Source organism: Typopeltis vanoorti, chromosome 4, assembly GCF_054136105.1.
Source record: "Typopeltis vanoorti isolate ZY-2024b chromosome 4, IOZ_Tvanoo_1.0, whole genome shotgun sequence".
NCBI classification, from domain to species: domain Eukaryota; kingdom Metazoa; phylum Arthropoda; class Arachnida; order Uropygi; family Thelyphonidae; genus Typopeltis; species Typopeltis vanoorti.
This window is the reverse complement of record NC_143552.1, coordinates 45,698,650-45,720,139: the sequence shown is the minus strand read 5'-3', so window position 1 is coordinate 45,720,139 and position 21,490 is coordinate 45,698,650. Positions and strand designations below refer to the sequence as shown.

Below are 21,490 nucleotides of genomic sequence, written 5' to 3'. Positions count from 1 at the left end.
AAAAGGAGGAATGGCGTGTACTGTCAACAGCAAAGCTATGGATAGAGGACTTTTTTTCCTCACTTTTATATAAATGACCTGTGAGAGCAGGTCGTTTATTTGAAAGAGCAGAACCCTGGAGTACTCCTGCATTGGTGGGGAAATCTGAGAAGAATGAGCTATCCACCATGACACGTAGTGAGCAACCAGTGAAAATGTAAGTTGGCAATCCAGTCAGTTGCAGAGTGGGGAAGGAAGACCATAGAGTGGCAATTTGGTGAGTCGGCTCCTGTGCCAAACCCAATCAAATGCCTTTGAAATGTTGAGGGCAACCATGTGAGTTTCTCCCAATTTCTCCATGGCTTAAGTCCATAGTTGGGTGGTGAAAGCAAGAAGATCAGCTGTAGATTGCAAGTTGCAGAATCCATACTGCTGGTCACTGATTAGTTGCTATGTCTCTAGATTGGTTCAAGAGTTGGTTGTTGATGACCTCCATAATTTTTGAGAGAACAGTAGTGACAACAATTGGATGATAGTTCATTGTTGACTTTTAGCACCTTTCTTTGGGATGGGCTGGATGTGAACCTGTTTCCATATTGTCGAGTAGTTGCAAGTTGAATAGAATTGATTGAAGAGGTGATACAGGATAGGTGTTAGTTTTGGGGCACAATAGGTGGGATACCATTAGTACCAGATGCCTTGTTTATGTTCAGGTTGTTAAGGATTCTTTGGATTTCTTTTATCGGAAGGCTATGGGAGACATGAAGGGAGCCATTCTTTGTGGAGTGGAGGGAACTTTGCCCAGGTCATGAATGCAGGAATTGGAAGAGAAGAGCGATGAACTTCCAATTTCTTCTTGCAACTGAAGAAATCTGAGAAGATATCTATCACTGACATATCAGATAGAGTCAAAGCAGTGTTTAAAATGACACTCAGTCCTTTGTGATGGATAAAACTATATGAATGCTGGTGCAAGTGAGTAGACTCCATGACTGATTGGAAATAATTATGTAAAATTGCAAAATAAAGTTAAAGGGAAAAGTATCTGTTTTGTTTCAGTAAAATGTCTACTCCCATTACAAATTTTTTAAAAAAAGAGAGAGACATTTTTACTATACCTGCTCTCCATATAATATTAGGAAATGCTCATATTTGTTATTCATATGGCATTGAAAACTTAGCTCCACACCTTGAATTTTAATTGTGCTATATGAATGAGCTTTTGATGGCTAGTGATTCCAGTTCATATTTATTTGACTATTTTTAGCTAATAGAATCAACTATTTTAATTATTGTTTTATGTAGTTAAATAATTTATATTTGAGCTTGATAAATTTTAAGGAGTCTGATGTGATCTAAGACTGTTTTAGATTATAGAAACAATAGCTTAATTAAGCTATTATTTCTACAGAGTGGGCTTGTTTTTCTTGTGGAGAGAAAAGAGGGACAAACTAAATCCAGAGATAATGGAGTGTGAAGGAAATCTTTACCACAAATTAAGTTTTTTGCTAAATAATTTAAGAAGCTTTGTGTAATATTATTTAATAAGGTACAACTGATTAATAATGAGAAGAGTTTTATATATATATATATATATATATATATAACTCCATGGCTAAATATAAATATATTTTTTTAAATATTCTTCTCTTCCTAAACAGATAGGAAGATACATGTCCATTTACCTGAAATCTTTTGATTTCAAAAATCTGTTTTGCTTGAAATAGGCATCTGAGTAAAACTGAGCAACTGCAGAAAAAAACTGTACAATTAAAAAATGCTCTTGGGACATTTTAGCTAATGCACAAAAGCTGCATTATATTTGTGTTAAATATTTAAGTAATGATTTGTTCACAATAATAATTCATGTTTCATAATTATCATAGAGTCTGATGTAACAATTCTTAAATGTGTGCACTAGTCTCAAATTTGCTAAGATATTGTACTCCAATGGTTTTCAACAGCAGGATCCTTAGGAATTTAAGAAACTGGAACTGGGTATCACAGTTACTAGTAGGATATTCATAGAATATGGGGCTCACGATTATTGTGATTTGTTTAACCCTGAGAGGTTTGAACTGCATACATAAAGTTGTATGTCAGTGCCATTTAATCTCATTCACAGTTGATAACACAAGACAAAATGTTTCATGCAGCCTTATGGACACCTTCATCAGGAATAGCAGTCAAATTGATATTTTGAAATCTTAAGTGTTTTCTCATGCAACCACCACTACCTACTTAATGGACTGGTGGCTTGCAAGGTTCAAACTCTCCACTATTTGGACAAAAATAATAATAACAATGAGAAACGCCCTTGATATGAACTGCATAAAGATGAAAAGTTGTTAATAAACTATGTGGTGCACAACTGACAAAGGTATGTGATGAAATACTGTTAAGTCCCTCAGACATATCTACTGAAGGCTCGTTCGTATCATAACCTGCATCAATGTTTTCTAATTTCAAAAGATTTTTCATTTTTTAATCCAAGTCTTGCTCTCAGCAGTGAAGTAAGATGGACTGAATGGAAGCATATATTGGAATGGTTATTTAATGTGTAGTCTGCTGAACAGAAACAAGAGAGTGACATCCAGTGATTGTCTGTTAAGAGAATTGGATGCAACTCTGGTAAAAAGATACCATTTTATCCTAACTATATATAATTAATTAGTTATTGGCTTGTATCAAAAATGGATTTTATGTGTGCCAGGTCAGTGTCTGATTGTGAATATGCTTGATGGAACTGAGCCACTTTTATGCCAGGCCAGGGAAAACAAGAACTGCTTACATTTTCCTTAGATACACTGCTTAGAAAGACAGACATTACTGTTTTGAAATGCATGCCAGTTTGCTCTTTCGTTCTTATCCTCACGTCTCAATTATCTCTTATATCCATTAAGTATATTCTCTGTATTTGTAGTTCCTCTTTTAGGAGTGACTCACTGATTATTATGAGGTTTTGAGGAAATACAGCATGCATGTATCTTCATTATGTAAATATTATTCCTTCTATTGCTAAATTAGAAGGGCATAATTGATAAACTTCTGACATAAGCAAACCAACTCACTGCTAATGAGATGCATCACTTAAAAGGAAACAGCACATCATTTAAACTGTGATGCTCTAAAATACGAGGATAGTCTGAAAAGTTTTCAGCCTAACAATGAAAAAACAAATTTATAATTTCAAAATTATTTTTATTTTTCAACATAATCTCCCTTAAGACTAATACCTTTATTCCAGTGATTGCTCCAGTGCCATTACCCCATCCCTGTAGTAGTTCTCAGTAAAATCTGCACAATACCCGTGCGGCCAAGCGCAGTGGTATGCAAATGCCACATCCATTGAGCTACACAGGCTCTGTTTTATCCTTTAAGATAATTAATAAACAAAATGCCTTTAGCATCCCAAAACACCGATGCCATGACCTTTCCTGCTGATGGAATCGACTTTGTCTGAACGACCGGCTTCTCTCCACTATTTTGACTGCTGTTTGGATTCTGGTGTGTAATGGTGAATCCAAGTCTCATCCATAGTAATAAATGGATGCACAAAATCAGTTTTATTCTTGTTAAAATGCTCCAAGCACTGTTCAGAGGTTTTCATGTGAGTTTGTTTTTGATCTGCTGTGAGCAAGTGCTGCATCCATTTTGCACAAAGCTTTTTCATTTGCAATTCTTCATGCAAGATATATCCTACACGATCTTTTAAAATGCCTATAGTCTCAGCAATTTCACACACTTTGACTCACCGGTCATCCAATACCATATTGTGCACTTGATCAATGATTTCTGGTGTTGTTACACTTTTTGGACATCCTTCATGTGGATCACCTTCAAGGCTGGTACGGTCACATTTATACTCAGCAGCTCATTTCTTAATTGTCGAAAACGAAGGAGAAGAGTGCCCATAAACCTTTATGAACTTCTTTTGGCGTTAAACCTTCTTTTACAAAGAATTTTATAACCGCATGATACTCAATTTTATCCATTTAAATAGATACAGACAACACTTTTGCTTCAGACAGCTGTATAAAACAAATTACTTGCACTTTCAAATGGATGCTTATGACAAATGTAGCAACTCAGAAAAAAAAAAAAAATCTTGCCGCTAGTGTTGCCATCTGTGGTCGAGGCCGAGAACTTTTCAGACCATCATCGTATTCTATCATTTTATGTTGATCATAATTAGCCATATATTGTTGTGCAGTTTTATTGGGCTGATTGTGTCAAATTCAAAAGTGTCAGCTCATGGTGTTTGACACCATAATAATACTGTTTTGATAAGTTACTGAAATAACTTTTAATGAAATGAAGATCTTCAATCTCCCCATTTCATTCAAAATCCTTGCTTATTAATTAAACCTTAGTCTCCAGCTGGACAGTCCAAGCTATGTGGTTAAAACATCTTCAACTTCAGTCTTGATGTGTAAAGAAGCTCCCAACAACTAAGAAGAAACAAACAAATTTAAAAGGGCATTAACAAATTCAAATGCGATTTCAAAAGAACAACAACCAGTAAACTTTTCTTGCTGGACAATGACTAAAGTCACTTGATGCAGCTTCTGTCAATCTAACTATCCACCTACTCTCTCTCTCTCATGCTGATAATGCCACCATAAATATCATTTAAAGACAAACTGACTTCCTTCCTGGCACCAATTCTCTCTCACTACTACTCCTGTATACTGATGATGTAGAGTAATTACTTCCAAACATGCAAAAACAATGCACTCTATGTCTCCTTGAAACTAATCACACACTACATCACTTCACCTTCTATCCTAATAATACGCAATTCTTGGGCAAGATTAAAATTCTCTTTTTGAGCTGACAAGACATCACATCTGTAGCTTCCTAACAAAAAAAAAAAACAAACAAACATATTCTTTTAACCCATGGTGTTACTTCTCTGCTGGATGTAAAATGCTAATGCTGTACAAAGCCCCTAAATGAATAGAAAGGCTTATGTGTTGGCAGTACATGGGAGTTTATTTAATGGTATTAACAAAACAAAAGAAAATTTTTTTAATTTATTTAACTTATTTGCTGATGTTTTGCTGTTATGTTATATCGAACATCTTCAGAGCACAAACACAGTTTGTCCTTAGTTTAAACATTTTAAAACAAATTTGATACAGCAAATATTTGTTGAAATTTGGAGAATGTTTTAAAACTGCTGCTGATTCCAAAAATAATATAAATCACAGATTGTTTTTATTATTACTGTCTCCCAAAAATCTGGGAGATAGTGATTTTAAGATCAAATTAATACTTGTTTTTTCTCTCTTTATCCAACAACAGATGGCATCAATTAGGACTTTAGTTCCTTGAATTGTCAGTTACAATTTTTTTAAACTAATTCCACTGTTATACCAAATTGTTGTGATTTCGTGTACTGTGACAAACTGTAAAGATGCTGGATACAATAACAGCAAAATATTAGCAAATAAGTGAAATAAATAATTATTTTCTTGCATTTTGTGTTGTGAATTAATCCCATTTAATAAACTGTCATGTACAAATCCCCAATTTGCCTTAGCTACAAATCCCATTCTCTCATTTGGAGCAACAAACCAAAAAAGCCTCTCAAAAAATTATTTATGCTGTCAGAAGGTTATTCAATGAAGTGATGCCTTCCTCCACTCTATACTTTTTATAGACTTTCCAATTCTTATCATAAGATGATGTGATTAGCATATTTTCTTTTATCCTCTCTACCCATATCCTTTGGCACAGCCTTCCTCATATAGCATTTCCTAATAATCATAACCTGAGGCTATTCAAAATGAACATTAATAGATTATCTATTCTCAACCTCTTCCCTTCAATGAGACTTAAATAATATGTAGGGGTTATAACCACAACTGTCTATGAGATTATTATAAGAAATACAGTTAATCCAAAAAAAAAAAAAAAAGGCTGGGACAAATGAAGATCATTATACTGCAGAATCATTAAGTAATATATTCTTATGAAATAGTTATTACATATGTTGCAGTTTTCACAAGCTCATGAGACCTCAGTTAGCCTTTTGCACAGAAAACTGAAAGCCAGATAATTCATTATTTATATCAATGAAACACTCAGTTCTCATTGTGATTTGACATTTTTTAACATCACATATTGATCGCAGTCCTCTTCCCCACCAGGGTGCTAGAAAGTTGAGAACCACTGCAAACATACTATCACAAAAAGCTCTCCTGCACTTTTCTGAATTTAATTCAAGACCAATAATCTAATTTTTTTGTGTAGCCTTTATTTATTTTTTTTTTTTTTAAGTTTTATTGTCATTTATCTGCTTATTGCAGAATGAAGAATAATATCTGTGTGGGATACCTGCATATGCCTTATCAATGTTGCTTCTTTTGCAAACTTCTTCTGGCAATGTCCACAAGCTAAAGGCTTTGTCTGAAAGTGTATAGATCTCAAATGTCTGTTTAAATCACCTGAAAAAAGTGCAAAAAATCATGCTTAATACAGATATAAAAAATTAAAAATACTTGCAATATCATAATATATATGTTTTCTACATTATATTAGTTAATACTTTAGATAACACCAATTCAAAACATGCTACTTTTTCTCAAACTGTGTCTAATCTGAATTTGAATGAAATGTCTCCACACTATTTTGTAAGTTAATCTGGTGTTATGTTATGAAAACAGACATGCTGCAACTGGTACATCAAAGTGTAATGGGAATATGGAAGTATCAATAATTAATCTGATATTTCACCATTATATTCAGGTGACAGAATTTGCAAACATCATTAGGAAAAGTTTATACAATTACTAAATGCAATGAGATATACCAACCAATACTACAGACAAATACAATCATTTATGCATAAAATTGTTTAAAACAGTATAGGAAGGAAATGGACGAGTAGGGAAATAAAGTGAGAAGTAGATATTTAGAAGAGAGAAATAACTTGCATTAGAAATTATGGAAGAAAGTGAGGGAAAAGTTTAAGTTATAGAACAAATTAAAAGTAATTTATAAGATATTGAACAATTCTAATAATGTATCAACCTATTTTCCCATTGCATTTATCTCAATCCATCTAAAATAATAGAAGTTATGACAGCATTGACCACCTCTGGACATTACAAAAGGAAAGTTTGGCACAGAAGCCTTCAATTCCTGTTCTACATTCTTACTTTCATCCCTTATAACAGTGGCCAGATTTCTCACTTGCTCTCAAGCATGTGATATAGCAGACAGCTTTATGTTTATCATTTTTCTCTTATGAAGTGCTCCAGAACTGTTCTTTTGCCTAATCACTTCATCACATACATTAATGATATTCTCTTACTGACTTCCAGTCCTATCCACAGTTTTGTAAAACAGTACAGTCACTTCCTCCTCATTTGATAAGTTTTGCAGTACTGAAACACATTAAGCTTTAAAATTAACAACCCCTGCCTTAAATCAAAAACTCTACATTGAGAGAACTATCTAGTCAATTTCAATGATCTTTATATACATTTTTATCTATAGTCTAAATATCACCCTCCCAACATAAAAAAGAGAAATATAATAGGATCATATAAGTTATAGAAGTAGATGCTAAAGAAATTTTACAATACATGACTGGATGGGAGAGAAAGGGTCACTTCTGACAGTTGTGTAAGAGTGTGGTTAGCAAGGTATCAGGAACTAGTTTTTTGCTTGGAGAATGATACATGAGCCGGAGGTGGTTATAAATGCTTTATGAGCAAATGAATTAGTTCAATGAAATATTATGATAGATACTGTGTGAATAATAATGGTTGCTGTAGGCCTTCTACAATGAGTCACTAGACTCCATGGAGGTACCCATATAATGCTAATATACAATACTTTTTGTAGTTGTGTGATGAAATGGCCTTAAATGGACAGCATAATCTTGAACTTTACCTTGAACCATCAATGCTGCTAGAGAACAAGATGTTATGCTAAAGGCATCATAGATATGTGCATAATCTAATAACCAAATTTGGTTTCGATGGAACTGTATGTGAGCAATAAAACAGAATGCAAATATTCGTGCCAAATAGCCAGGAGTTGCATTTATATTTGTAGTACGAAAATTACTAATAATCGCTTTTCAACATTTGCTATTACTGTATTACAATCACTGTACATGATAATGAATTGGAAATATGACTGAGGACAAATATACATCATCATCAAATTCCTGCCATGTACCCTCAAGGGGTGTACAGGATATGATAGTACTACATGAAAAATTTACATCATTAGTAACTTCCTATCTACCATTTTCCTCCAAATCAGTGTGTTACTTGTCAAGCTCCAACATTATCATCTTATATTTCTATCGTCTAAGGCACTTTGTACCATATCAATCCACCTATATCTTGGTCTTCCTCTGGGTCATTTTCCTGCCAACCTAGCAGAGAACACTTGTTTTGCTAATCTTTCCTCACCCATTCTGTTTAAGTGACCATACCACCTGAGATTAGCTCTGCTAACGCATTTCCTGGATGTTGACAACATCAAGTTCTTTCCTAATATCTTCGTTTTTAATATGATATTGCCATTGATGCCATCTGTTCACGCCTATAATCTCTCTCAGGACTCTCATATCTGTGGTATGTAGTCTTTGGTCAAGTGTTTTACTTCTGACCCAGCTCTCAGATCCATAACTTAAAACTAGTTTGAACACTGTCTTGTATACAGCTAATTTAGTGTTCCAACTAATTTCTCTTTTATTCCATATGAATTTATTCAATTGACTTCCTACCATACCAGCTTTGTTGATTCTGCTGTCTATTTCCATATTTAATTTACCATCTTCACTAAATTCCTGAAATGTTTTACTGTTCCACAGGTTCTCCATTCACAACACAGTTCACATTTTCAACGATTCTACCTATTTTCATTGTCTTTGTCTTTTTATTGCTGACCCTCATACCATATTCAAGACCACATTCGTCTTTTCAAACTGCAGAAATCTGGTCTCTCCCAACACGGAGTTGAAAATCCAAACCATAGGATCCATTGGGAGAAGTCGAAACTTTTACATGGATCTTTATATAAATATGAACGTTTATATAAAGAAAGTGCCGAAGCCCTACTACACAGACCAAATTTAAACCACAATGATGTTCTTACTATTCCAAAAGGATGGGAAATTGTCATACAAAATTGTGTAAAATAATCTTTATATATATATACAATTTTTTCAATTTTTTTGTTATATTTAATTTACTTCTATAACACGTTACTGCACGCATATTGAGATTCCATTGTAATCATGCGCCCTAACTGTATGTTATTCCTAGTATTGTTTAAGCTACTGTACTGATGATGTGCCAAGATACTTGGGATGAAATATTTATGAATTAAATAGTCATTACTGTGGTTATTACGTGTGTTTTTAGTGATGAATTCACCACAGGTTTTGTTATATAAAAATACTTTTGTAATGGATTGTATTGCATTATCCTTTATATCACAATTTAATTTTCCAAGTCTCTTTTTCACTAGGCCCACAAATTTTCTATTGAAGTAATGTCAGGAGAGTTACCTAGCCACTGAAGCAATGGATGTTGTGATTTTTGAGGAACTCTTTCAATTTTTTTGAAGTGTAGCATGGAACAAGATCCTGTTGGAAGATGAGTTCTTTGTCTTTCTGGATCTGTGGGACCACTCTTTTCGTCAATATTTTTATATATTGGTCACTTTTCATCATACATTTAACAGGCACAAGTGATGCTGGACCGCATGTGTAAAACAACCCCAGAACATCTTTTTAGCTGGGTGTTTAGCAGTCCCTGTTGAAGGTGGGCAGGAGAAGTCTTCTCAGCCACTGATTTATGACCATAGGGTATACTCGCTCTCCTTGAACAAAGCAATGGCTCTCATATGAGAATATGACCTTCCACTTCTCAACAGTCCAATTTTTGTATATATACTTTTGCCCACTGCAGCCTCTTTTAGTGCATAGCCTTCGTCAACAGTTTTCTTTTCTTTTTGGTCTGTGGGCAGTCCTCCCTGCTTGCAACAATCTTCAACGCACCGTCATGTTGTCAGAAACATTAATCATACTAGATGCCAAGTTCTATTGAAATCTACATCAGACAATCTTGGATTCATTTTGCTTTTCATAACTAATAAACGATCTTGAGTAAGTGTGGTTTTCCATTTTCACCCACATTTTCTTTTTCTGTCAGGAGAAAAGCTACTCATCTCCCTAGACTTCTTTAAAATTACATTAACAGTACCCAAACCAATATTGCACTCATTAGCAATTTGTCTTTGAGTCATGGATGCATGCTGAGAAAGAGTACATATTTTTGAATGCTTTCTTGGAGATGTATCCATTTTATAGCTACACAAAATAAATAAAACAGTTAAAATATACAGAACTCAACCAAAATAGTGAACTAAAACCAAAAACTTGATGAAAATTCAGCTTTTTCAGATTAATTTGTTCACTACTGTATTAATACTTATGACTTATAAATATATATGCTGAAATATTTCCACATTAATCAGTGTGTGTACACCAATTTAATTCATAAATACAAATATAGTCAGGATTTCTTTTGCTTTACAAAGCATATCTGGAAAGTAAACAAGTACATTGAAAACATTCAAGTTTTAAATTAAATTTTCATATGAGAACAATCATATCATCAAATTCCTGACATGTACCCTCAGGGGGTCTACAGGATATGATAGTACTACATGAAAAATTTACATCATTACTAACTTCCTACCTACAATTTTCCTCCAAACCAGTCTGTTACTTGTCAAGACTCTCCAACATTATCAGATCTTATATTTCTATCGTCTCAGGCACTTTGTACCGTATCAATCCATCTATATCTTGGTCTTCCTCTGGGTCGTTTTCCTGCCAACCTGGCAGAGAACACTTGTTTTGCTAATCTTTCCTCTCCCATTCTATTTAAGTGACCATACCATCTGAGATTAGCTCTGCTAACGCATTCCTGGATGCTGACAATGTCAAGTTCTTTCCTAATATCCTCATTTTTAATATGATATTGCCATTGATGCCATCTGTTCACGCCTCTAATCTTTCTTAGGACTCTCATATCTGCGGTCTCTAGTCTTTGGTCAAGTGTTTTACTTCTGACCCAGCTCTCAGATCCATAAGTTAAAACTAGTTTGAACACCGTCTTGTATACAGCTAATTTAGTGTTCTGACTAATTTCTCTCTTATTCCATATGAATTTATTCAATTGACTTCCTACCATATCTGTTGTGTATTTCCATATTTAATTTACCATCTTCACTAAAAATTGTGCCTAAGTAGCTGAAATGTTTTACTTGTTCCACAGGTTCTCCATTCACAACACAGCTGATATTTTCAACGATTCTAAATATTTTCATTGTTTTTGTCATTTTATTGCTGATCCTCATACCATATCTATTACAGCAGTTATTCAATTTAGTCAGGGAATCTTGCAGAGGATTTATTTAGAAGTATAACATCTTCCGCATAAAGCAAAGAGCTGACATTAACATCTCCAATTTTGATATCATGTTTAATACCACTTTCCTTCATAATGTGATCCATATAGATAATGAATAACAGAGGGGATAATGTACATACTTGTCTCACAACAGATTTAACATTAAACCATCTTCCTGTACTTCCTTCAATTCTAACTCAAATAAAGACTAAGTATTGCTAGATATAATGCCCCATCGACACCATATAACTATAGCGTAATGAATAGCTTCTCTCTTTGCACCTTGTCATATGCCTTTTCCAAATCGACAAAACTTAAATACAGATCTCTGTTATATTCCCATGATTTCTCCACTATTTGTCATAAAGTGAAGATCTGATCCTGACAGCCTTTATTTGACCTGAATCCAGCTTGTTCTTCACCAAGCTTTTCTTCCACAATTCTTCTCAACTGTTTCTCAAGTACACTTGCATATATCTTACCAGGAACACTCAGTAGGGAAACACCTCTGTAATTCTCACATTTAGTTTTATTTCCCTTTTTATATATGGGTACTATGAGAGCTCTACTCCAATTATCAGGGATTTGTCCCTCTTTCCACGCCTTCTGAACTATACAGTGCAGCCACTGTAAGACTTTTATACCACCATACTTCAGCATTTCTGGTCGAATATCATCTACTCCTGCTGCCTTTCCACATTTCAAGCCTTTGATGGCTTTTTCTACTTCAAGTATGGATATGTATTCCTGACTGTATGCCTGTTGAGTGTTTATTTACCACTGTGCTATCACTGCTTGTTTCATTTAGCAATTTTTCGAAGTAATTACTCTATACTTCAAGGATATCTTTTTCAACTTTATCATCTCTAACTCCTTTTACAGCACTCTTTCCTCCATTTCTAAGCTTCATCAACAACCTCCAGAATGTCTTACCACCTTCTTGATATTTATTTTCTATGTTCTTGCCAAAGTTCTCCCATGACTTTTGTTTATCTAGTTTTACACAGTGTTTAGCTTTCTTGCATTTGTCTCGGTATTCTCTAAGAGCACAAGCTGGCTTATTTTCCAGGAACTTTTGATATGCTTTCTTCTTTTCCTTCATTGCCTCTTTAACTTCCTGTGTCCACCATGGAGTTCTGATTTTTCTATCCTTGCACACAACCTCACCACATGACTCTCTGGCTGAATCAATCAGGGTTTTCTTCAAGGCTTGGTTCCTGTTCTCAAACTCTTTCATTTTTTTTTTCAATAATCTTTGTGTATTTTAGTCTACAGTTCACATCTGAGAGCTGCTCAACTTTTATTCGATTTAAAACTTTCTTACATGTTCTTCTTTTCAATATGAAATTCAATTTTATCCTGCTCAAGACTAAATGGTGATCACTTCCAATTTCAAATCCTCTGTACACTCTGGTGTCCTGCATCAGAGAGAAAACATTACTATCAATGATAACATCGTAAATGAGACTTTTCTTATTCCTAGCCTCTTCTCTCCATGTGAATTTCTGCACGTTTTTATGTTGGAACATGGTATTAATAATAACCAGTCCATGTCCTGAGCAGAAATTCAACAGGTATTTGTCATTATTATTAGCTTTGCTCTTTTCTCCAAATTTTGCCAAAATATTTTTGTATGTCTGACAATCATTTCCTACTCTGCTATTTAGATCCCCAACAAGGACCAACTTTTCCTTTTTGATTGTGTCAGTTGCTTTTTCTAAAGCATCATAAAATTCCTCCACTTCTATCTTAGTAGAACCTTCTGTCGGACCATAGGCACAAATAAGTCTCATTGTCCAGTTCCCCATTCTCATATTTGCCCACATCATTCTACTTGAGACTGACTGTCAGTCAAGAAGATTAGCCTCGTATTTAGTGTTGAATACTATGGCTACTCTTCTTTTCCTTGATTGTCATTGCCTGAATATTACATTTTGTATTTATTGCTCAGAAAGATCTCACTAGTTTTTGTCTTTTTTGTTTCAGTCACCCCTATTATGTCGATCTGGTACTTACTTATCTAATTCCTCAGCTAGCTCCATTTCTTTGTCATTCAGGCTTCTTATGTTGATAGTACCAATCTTTAACTCAGGTGATGTTGAGTTGGGGTGTGTTTTCAGATTTGTTCCAGTAGCTGTCTTTTTGCTGTTCGCCCTGGTTTCCTGGCGAAAACAACGGGGGGGGGGGGCTTGTTTAACCTGGCGACGCCCCAGCCGGCATGAAATTTTGTCATGTTGTACCATCATATTGTATATTGGTTTAAGCCAATAAGTATACAATTTGGTTGGCTAAATCCCAGATTGCCAGCCTATCTTCATTTGTTCAGTATCCAGGTAGATACCCAACAGGGTGCACCACGAGAAGGTGAGGATTGGACATTAAGTCAGAAGCCCTGGTCGGTTCTCCGCATTCCTTTAAAGGCTATGTGGAGGTCTCCTCTCAGTTATATAGCTTTGACCCTTAAGCACCCCATCATATTATCAAGGAATACTAAAAAAAAGTTATCCACACTTGAAGAGCTAGGGAGTTAGCTGATTTAGACATAATTCCTATGAATATCTAAACATGTTAAGATTATCAGTCAAATTCACTATGATCCAAAGTGAATGAAGTCATGTATAAAGTAGCATTTAGTGAAACAGAAGTACTGCCATGTGATCTTTTTGATACAGCATATGATAGTTAAGATATGTTTCTGTTAAAGAATTTGTTCATTCATATTTTGAAGTAAATATTTTCAGTTAAGTAATTCATATGTCCGTGCAGTTAGCCGAGTGGCTATGCGCTTTGCAACCATGTGCCTGGGAAAAGAGTGTCCTGAGTTCGATTCATGTCTCTGATGTGAGGAGCTTAGGATCTTTCTCAGACAAAGCCAAGTTAGCCGGTCTTGAACGTGGACTGCAGGGTTTTTCTCCCCAGTTTATCTGGAGTTTTTCCTCCCGCAAGCAGGCAAACTGGCTCCATAACACATGCATCTACAAACATAGGACACACCGGGAGGCATAGGGCTAGCCACCTTATCCTTGGGATGGGTACGACTTGGAAGGGCTTAGGACAGCTCTGTAACAAGCCAACTGGCCTAATACGAAAAAGGAAGAAGAAGAAATAATTCATATAGTAATGAGAATCAAAGAAGGATGCTTTCTGATTTTGCCAAAACCTGTCTCTAATGAAAGCTAATTATTGTTTATGCAGCAGAAGAATGAAAATATCAATGCTAGATATATCAAGCATTTTAGTTTTCTTGTTATAATACATGAAAACTAGAAATGACCAAGGTTATGGTGAACAAGCAAATCATGAATCATGCATACTCAAAACTGAATGGAAACGAAATATACATTTGCTACTAACATGTAGTAATAATTAGAAACTAAAGAATGATAAGGATATATCATCTTCAAAAAAAATTTAAACATGTTGGGAAAAGCCTGTCATCATCTTTTGTTGAATTCATGGCTTGGAAAACCACCAGCCAGGTGATAGGCACAATTAATGAAATCTTACTGCATAAAACTCGTGTGATTTTTATATATTTCTCTGATAGCACTCCAGTTCACTAGTGCAAAATTCAGCTTAAGAGAATTGAGTCATTTGATCTCTAGCCTTATTTCAATATTTTCTTGAGGGGGGGGGGGGGGTATTTTCTCACATGATAGTAGTCCTTACTTGAAATAAGCTGTGACAAGTATCTATAAGACTAAACCACTGCTGTGTTTTATGTGGCAGAAAAGCCTTGGTTTTTAGGTGAGAGCAGAAAAAGTAAAATAACACAATGTAACATATGTTTGTACTATTTGTTGCACTTTTATTACAGATTTTATGATGAATAAAAAAAGTTAATTTAAATAACTTCCCTAAGGAAAGAAACTAAACCAAACCTTTCTGGGAGAATCTTCTGGTACAATGAGGGCAAGTAAATGGTTTTTCTTTATTATGAAAACGCTGATGAGTAATCAAATCACTGTGTCTCAGGTATCCTTTACCACAAACAGAACAACGATGAGGTTCTGTTCCATCATGTATGTGCATATGGCGAGCCAGATCACAGCGCTGAAGGAATTTCTTATCACATAGTTCACAATGAAATCTGTGATCCTCCTATAAATAAATATATCAAAAAAAAAATTATCAAGCAACTATTTATGCAGCAATTTAGTAGTAACTGATAGTAGCATTACATGAATTTCAACTCACTTTAGTAGTTACTGTATGAATCTTTTTATGCCTTGTATAATTTCCTAAGCGATTAAAAGTAGCACTACAAAGATCACATTTGAAGAATTTTTTAGAATTAGTTGACATAACCTCTGCTAGTAAAGCAGGACAGCTAGATATAGAACCTGAATTTTCCTCTCTGTCTAAAGAGAAAAAAGTATTAATAAAGAAACTTGCAATAAAATGTTTTATCATGTGCAATCTCTTAAGTGATAATAATACACAATTTTAATTATAACAAATCACGTATTTTAATGCTGTAAACATTACAAAATTGTGTGTGTTTGTCCCTAATGGTCCTCTTTCCTCTTTAACAAGAAAAGGAATTATAGTTCTCTGGTAATGTAAACAAATATACATTCGGTTTGTAAAGTTAACAAAAAAAGAGAGAGACCCATTAACAGTGAACATGCATATCTGTAAGTTATAATGCTTTTGAAATGCTAACAATGGGACTGTTCAAAATTGTGAGTAAAAGAGACAAATGACAAGCGAGTATTATGAATCATAATGTATTTCAACAATTTTGGAGTTTTGTTCTTCATTTGAAAGGATTATGCTTTAAAAAATATATATGCTTGCTTGCTTTTTTTTTTTTTTTTTTTTTGTATGCTGGGATGAGCAGTTAGCTTTGATATGAATAACATGTCCTTCCAAGGTACCATGCACTTTGACTGAGATTTTCATTAGTAAGAAAATAATCCTGAAATATAATTTAGTTAACTTGAAAGCAGAAGTCAGTATCAGCATATAAAAAAGTGTATTAACATACTGTGACTATATTCTAGATTTCACAGAAAGTTCTTTCCTGCACTGAGTAGCATATTATAATAGAGAAATACATTGCTTGGAAATAAATCAACAGACACCCCCCCCCCTATGGGCAAGGTGTGCAGAGGTAATGAGTCGCGTGTTTGTAGCCAGTATAAATTGAAGGAATATGATGCTCCCAAATCAGTGCAACTGTGTCCAGGTTAAATGGCTGTGGAAGGGAAATGACTGAGTTTGAAATTGGCATGGTGGTAGGATGCCATGCAGACCTATCTGTAAGGTAAACTGTTGACAAATTGGAGCATCATGGTATCACTGAGTCAACAATCAGTGATACCATACTGAAATGGAAGTACATGGAGTCAACTGCAAGTGCTTTCCACAGTGGATGATGCAACAGACATGACTGTAGGGTGCTATGAAGGATAATATATAAAAACTGCCATTCATCGACCAAGATGTTGAATTCCAGGCATTCACTGGAACACAAATCTGCACAAAAAACATTCAGAACCAAGGTTCACAACATGGGTTTCCATGATAGGACCACAATACGCAAGTTAATTATCCAAAGCAATATACAGCATCTTCAGTGGTGCAAAAGAGCATGTACAGAGGGATGTAGAAGCTTGAAAATCTGTGTTACGGAACCACGAATCATGCTACACCTACCAAGCAGATGGACGGCTGTGACAGACCCAGTGAACATCTCTTACCTGAGTGTATAACCCCAACTATGAAATTGGGAGGTGGCAGTGTGATAGTATGGTCCTGGTTTGGCCTCATAGCTCTGTTTGTGGTGCCACAAGCAGTGAATTCCGAAAGATATCTCAACATTCTAGACAATGCAATGCTTCCAACTTTGTCGCATCTCTACGGAAATGACCATTGTCTCTTTCAGCAAGACAGTGCACTGTGTCATAAGGCTGCTGTAACCATGTGGTTTGTGGACTACATTTGACTGGCCTCCACAGAGCCATGATCTCAACCCTATTGAACATCTGTGGGATCAATTGGAGGGTCAGGTGAGGTCATGTCATTATCACAACAGTCCAGGACCTCGTTACATGCCTACAGGAAGAATGGTCCACAACCTCCATTGATTGCTATCATATGCTTTTGGAAAGTATGCCCTATAGGATTGTTGAAGTCATTGCAGCAAAAGGAGGTTCATCTTGTTAAGGTTGGTGCCATGGCTGGTTTTTTCCTCACACTATGTGTCAGTTGACTTCTTTCCAAGCAGTGTATGTCCAATTACTCAATATAATATGCAAACAATAGTTTGTGCATGATCATGGTTTTTGAATGTATATACAGATGAGTTCAAGACAATTCATAGAGCATCAAATGCTTTTGGTATAGAAAAATAAAATAGACATGAAGCAAAGAAGTATACATGTTCCTCTTGTGCACACATTTGGTATTGATTACATACAAAATCGAGAATATTATTTCTTGTCTAGTATAATACACTTCTCATCCTAATGGACAAAAACAAATCAACAATCAAACATGTATTGCAGTTAAAATTATAATATACGATTATTTTATGACTTCTGCTATGAGTACACTCGAGGATTTATCCTCTTATTAGTGATAACTTCGATACAAGTTGAAATGCATCAGCCAGCAGTTGATTAATTGTAACAGTATCTCCACTTTCAAATAAAAAAAAAAAAAATGCCCATATCACAGTAGGATTTGTCATCATCAAATTCCTGACATGCACCCTCAGGGGATGTACAGGATATTATGATAGTACTACATGAAGACCTTACATCATTACTAACTTCCTATCAACAATTTTCCTCCAAATCAATCTGCTATCTGTGAAGACTCCAACATTATCAGATCTTATATTTCTGTCTTCTAAGGCATTTTTTAATGTATCAATCCACCTATATCTTGGGTCTTTTTCCTGTCAACCTGGCAGAGAACACTTGTTTTGCTAATCTTTTCTTTTCCATTTTGTTTAAGTGACCATACCACCTGAGATTAGCTCTGCTAACACATTAACTGGATGTTAAAAAATGTTTAATTTTCTTGACCATAAAAGCTCTGGAATGACTTCTAATGGGACTATGTTGATCAAGTACATATAATAAACAACTATGTTATACCAACTAGTTTCACCATCAAAGGCTGTTGGCATCTTCAGGATACATAACTGATGTAAGGCACTAAAAAGTTAAAAACTGTTACAAACTATAAACAACCAATTCCAATTAAATTAGACAAAGAACAGAGTGCGTACAATACATGCATAGAGCGTGCATAATCTCACTTGTTATATTTAGGAACGTTCTATAGTTGGCACTGTAATTCAGTTCTGGTGAGTTAAGAGATAGAGATCTAATAAGGGTCTTCCAGATCACAGGCAAGATTAGTCCTTGGTTCCTGTTAAGGTTTTGTATACAGCAGGCAACTGCTGTGGCTTCTTTAATAATTCGGGAGCGGAAGTCCTCCTCTATGAAAGGAATTGTGCTTCTATCCCACTCTATGATATGGTTCGTTCTTGAGAAATGAAAAGCTAACCCCGATTTTTCTTCTCTGTTATTATTGACGTCACCAATGTGTTCCTTTTGCTTAATTTCAAGGCTCCTTGAAGTCTGGCCGATGTAATTCAAGCCGCAGGAGCAGGGTATGTTGTAAATTCCAGCATATTTGAAGAAAGGATGGCTATCTTTTGGAGATCTTAAGAATTGCCTAATCGTTTCTGTAGGTTTAAATGCCACTCTTATTTTATGTGGTCTAAGGAGTCTTGCAATCTTATTCTAAACTGTCCCTAAGTATGGAATGACGATGGTAGAAATATAACGTATGTCATCTCGTTGTCTTTGTGGGGGATCAGAGGAAAGTATCTTGTGGACGAGTCTTCAAGGAAATCCATTCATGGTAAGGTTGTTAGATATCAGGGATAGTTCTTCCTGGTCTTGTTGATCTGTTGTAAGGAGAGAGGCATGGTTCTTCAGCATGTGTACAATGCTAAGTTTCTGAGAAATGTGGTGGGAGGAAGTGAAATGTAAATAATGTCCTGTATTGGTAGGTTTGTGGTAAACTGAGAGGTTGATATACCATTCGTTAGCTTCTTAATAAAGTGTCCAGAAATGGTAATTGGTTATCTTTTTCAAGTTCTAGAGTGAATTTGATTGTGTGGTGTAAAGAGTTGATCTTGTTTAGAAAGTTTAACAGGTCCTTTTTTGTGTGGTTCCAAACAATAAAGATATCGTCCACGTATCTCCACCATACTGTGGGTTTAGGATCTACTTGAGATAAGATTTTACTTTCGAAATCCTCATTATAGAGATCAGCACAAGATGGAGAGAGAGAGGAGCTACCCATTGCAAGGCCAGTCAATTGCTGATATATGGTTTTATTCCATATGAAAAAGTTTGATGTTAAACAATGACAGAACAGAGAAGTAATATCTTGTGGAAGCAAACTTCCTAAAATGTTGATGACTTCCTCCACAGGGATATTAGTGAATAGAGATGTAACATCTAGGCTGGCGAGTAGATCCGTATTGGAGATTGAGATGTTGTTCAGTTTCTCTACGAAATGTTGCGAATTTCATATATAAGTATCCGAATTATGGACGTGTGGTTTGAGGAGGCCTGCCAGGTGTTTAGATAACAGATAAGTGGGCGAATTGATTCCATCTACAATCGGGAGTAGTGGTATTCAATTTTTGTGTACTTTAGGAGCACCATATAGTCTTGGTGTTAGTGGATGCATAGATTTCAGTCTTCGTTTTAAGTCTATAGGCCAGTTCACCATGAGACATATTAAATCATTGGTGTCATTGTGATTCTTTAGTGTAGGATCTGTGACTAGGACACGGTAGGTTGATGTATCCGATAGTAAGCTGTTAATCTTATCTTCGTAATCACTGGTGTTTAAAATCACTGTGGAATTTTCCTTATCCCTTTAATATGATAATGTCTTTCTTTTTCTTCAAACTATACAATGTTCTTTTTTTTCCAGAGGAGTGATGTTTTTGTTAGGAGTTCTGGAAGATGAGAGGATGAGACTACTTTTTAATCTAATATCATTAGCTATGGGTTCCGGTAACGATCAGAACGCATTATTATTGGTGACGTCAATAATAACAGAGAAGAAAAACTGGGGTTAGCTTTTCATTTCTCAAGAACGAACCATATCATAGAGTGGGATAGAAGCACAATTCCTTACATAGAGGAGGACTTCTGCTCCCAAATTATTAAAGAAGCCACAGCAGTTGCCCGCTGTATACAAAACCTTAACAGATTTTAACTTATTATTATAACTCTTATTATTTTAACTCCTAATTTTAACTCTTAACTCACCAGAACTGAATTACAGTGCCAACTACAGAACGTTCCTAAATAACAAGTGAGATCATGCACGCTCTATGCATGTATTGTACGCACTCTGTTCTTTGTCTAATATAATTGGAATCAGTTGTTTATAGTTTGTAAAAGTTTTTAACTTTTTAGTGCCTTACATCAGTTATGTACCCTGAAAATGCCAACAGCCTTTGTTGGAAAAACGAGTTGGTATAACATGGTTGTTTATTTTATGTACTTGATCGATATAGTCCCATTAGAAGTCATTCCAGACATTAACTGGATGCTAACAACGTCAAGTTCTTGCTAATATCCTCGTTTTTAACATGATATTGCCATTGATGCCATCTGTTCATGTCCCTAATCTTTCTCAGGACTCTCATATCTGTGATGTCTAGTATTTGGTCAAATGTTTTATTTCCAACCCAACTTTCAGATCCATAAGTTAAAATTGGTTTGAACACCATCTTGTATATAGATAATTTAGTGTTTTGACTAATTTCCCTTTTATTCCATATAAATTCATTCAATTGACTTCCTATTTAATTTACCATCTTGATTCTGTTCTCTATTTCCATATTTAATTTACCATCTTCACTAAAAATTGTGCCTAAATAGCTGAAATGTCTTACTTCTATAGATTCTCAAGACAGTTGATATTTTCAATGTTTCTGCCCATTTTCATGATTTTTGTACCAAATTTATTACAACAGTTATTCAGTTTAATCAGGGAGTCTTACAGACTTG

General features: G+C 35.1%; 1 protein-coding gene across 2 annotated transcripts in view; it reads right to left on the bottom strand.

Moving 5' to 3' along the window:
* Positions 1-5,988: 5,988 nt before the first annotated feature.
* The window catches only part of LOC150107275 (uncharacterized), a 43,682-nt gene continuing 28,180 nt past the window's right edge, over positions 5,989-21,490 (bottom strand). For both annotated transcript variants that reach the window (XM_090391124.1, XM_090391125.1), the window contains exons 4-6: positions 15,627-15,790; positions 15,311-15,530; positions 5,989-6,431 (exon numbers count right to left, since the gene is read on the bottom strand). In XM_090391124.1, the coding sequence (XP_090247250.1) occupies positions 6,277-6,431; positions 15,311-15,530; positions 15,627-15,790 (539 nt within the window). In that variant the 3' untranslated portion in view covers positions 5,989-6,276. The remainder of the gene's footprint in view (positions 6,432-15,310; positions 15,531-15,626; positions 15,791-21,490) is intronic.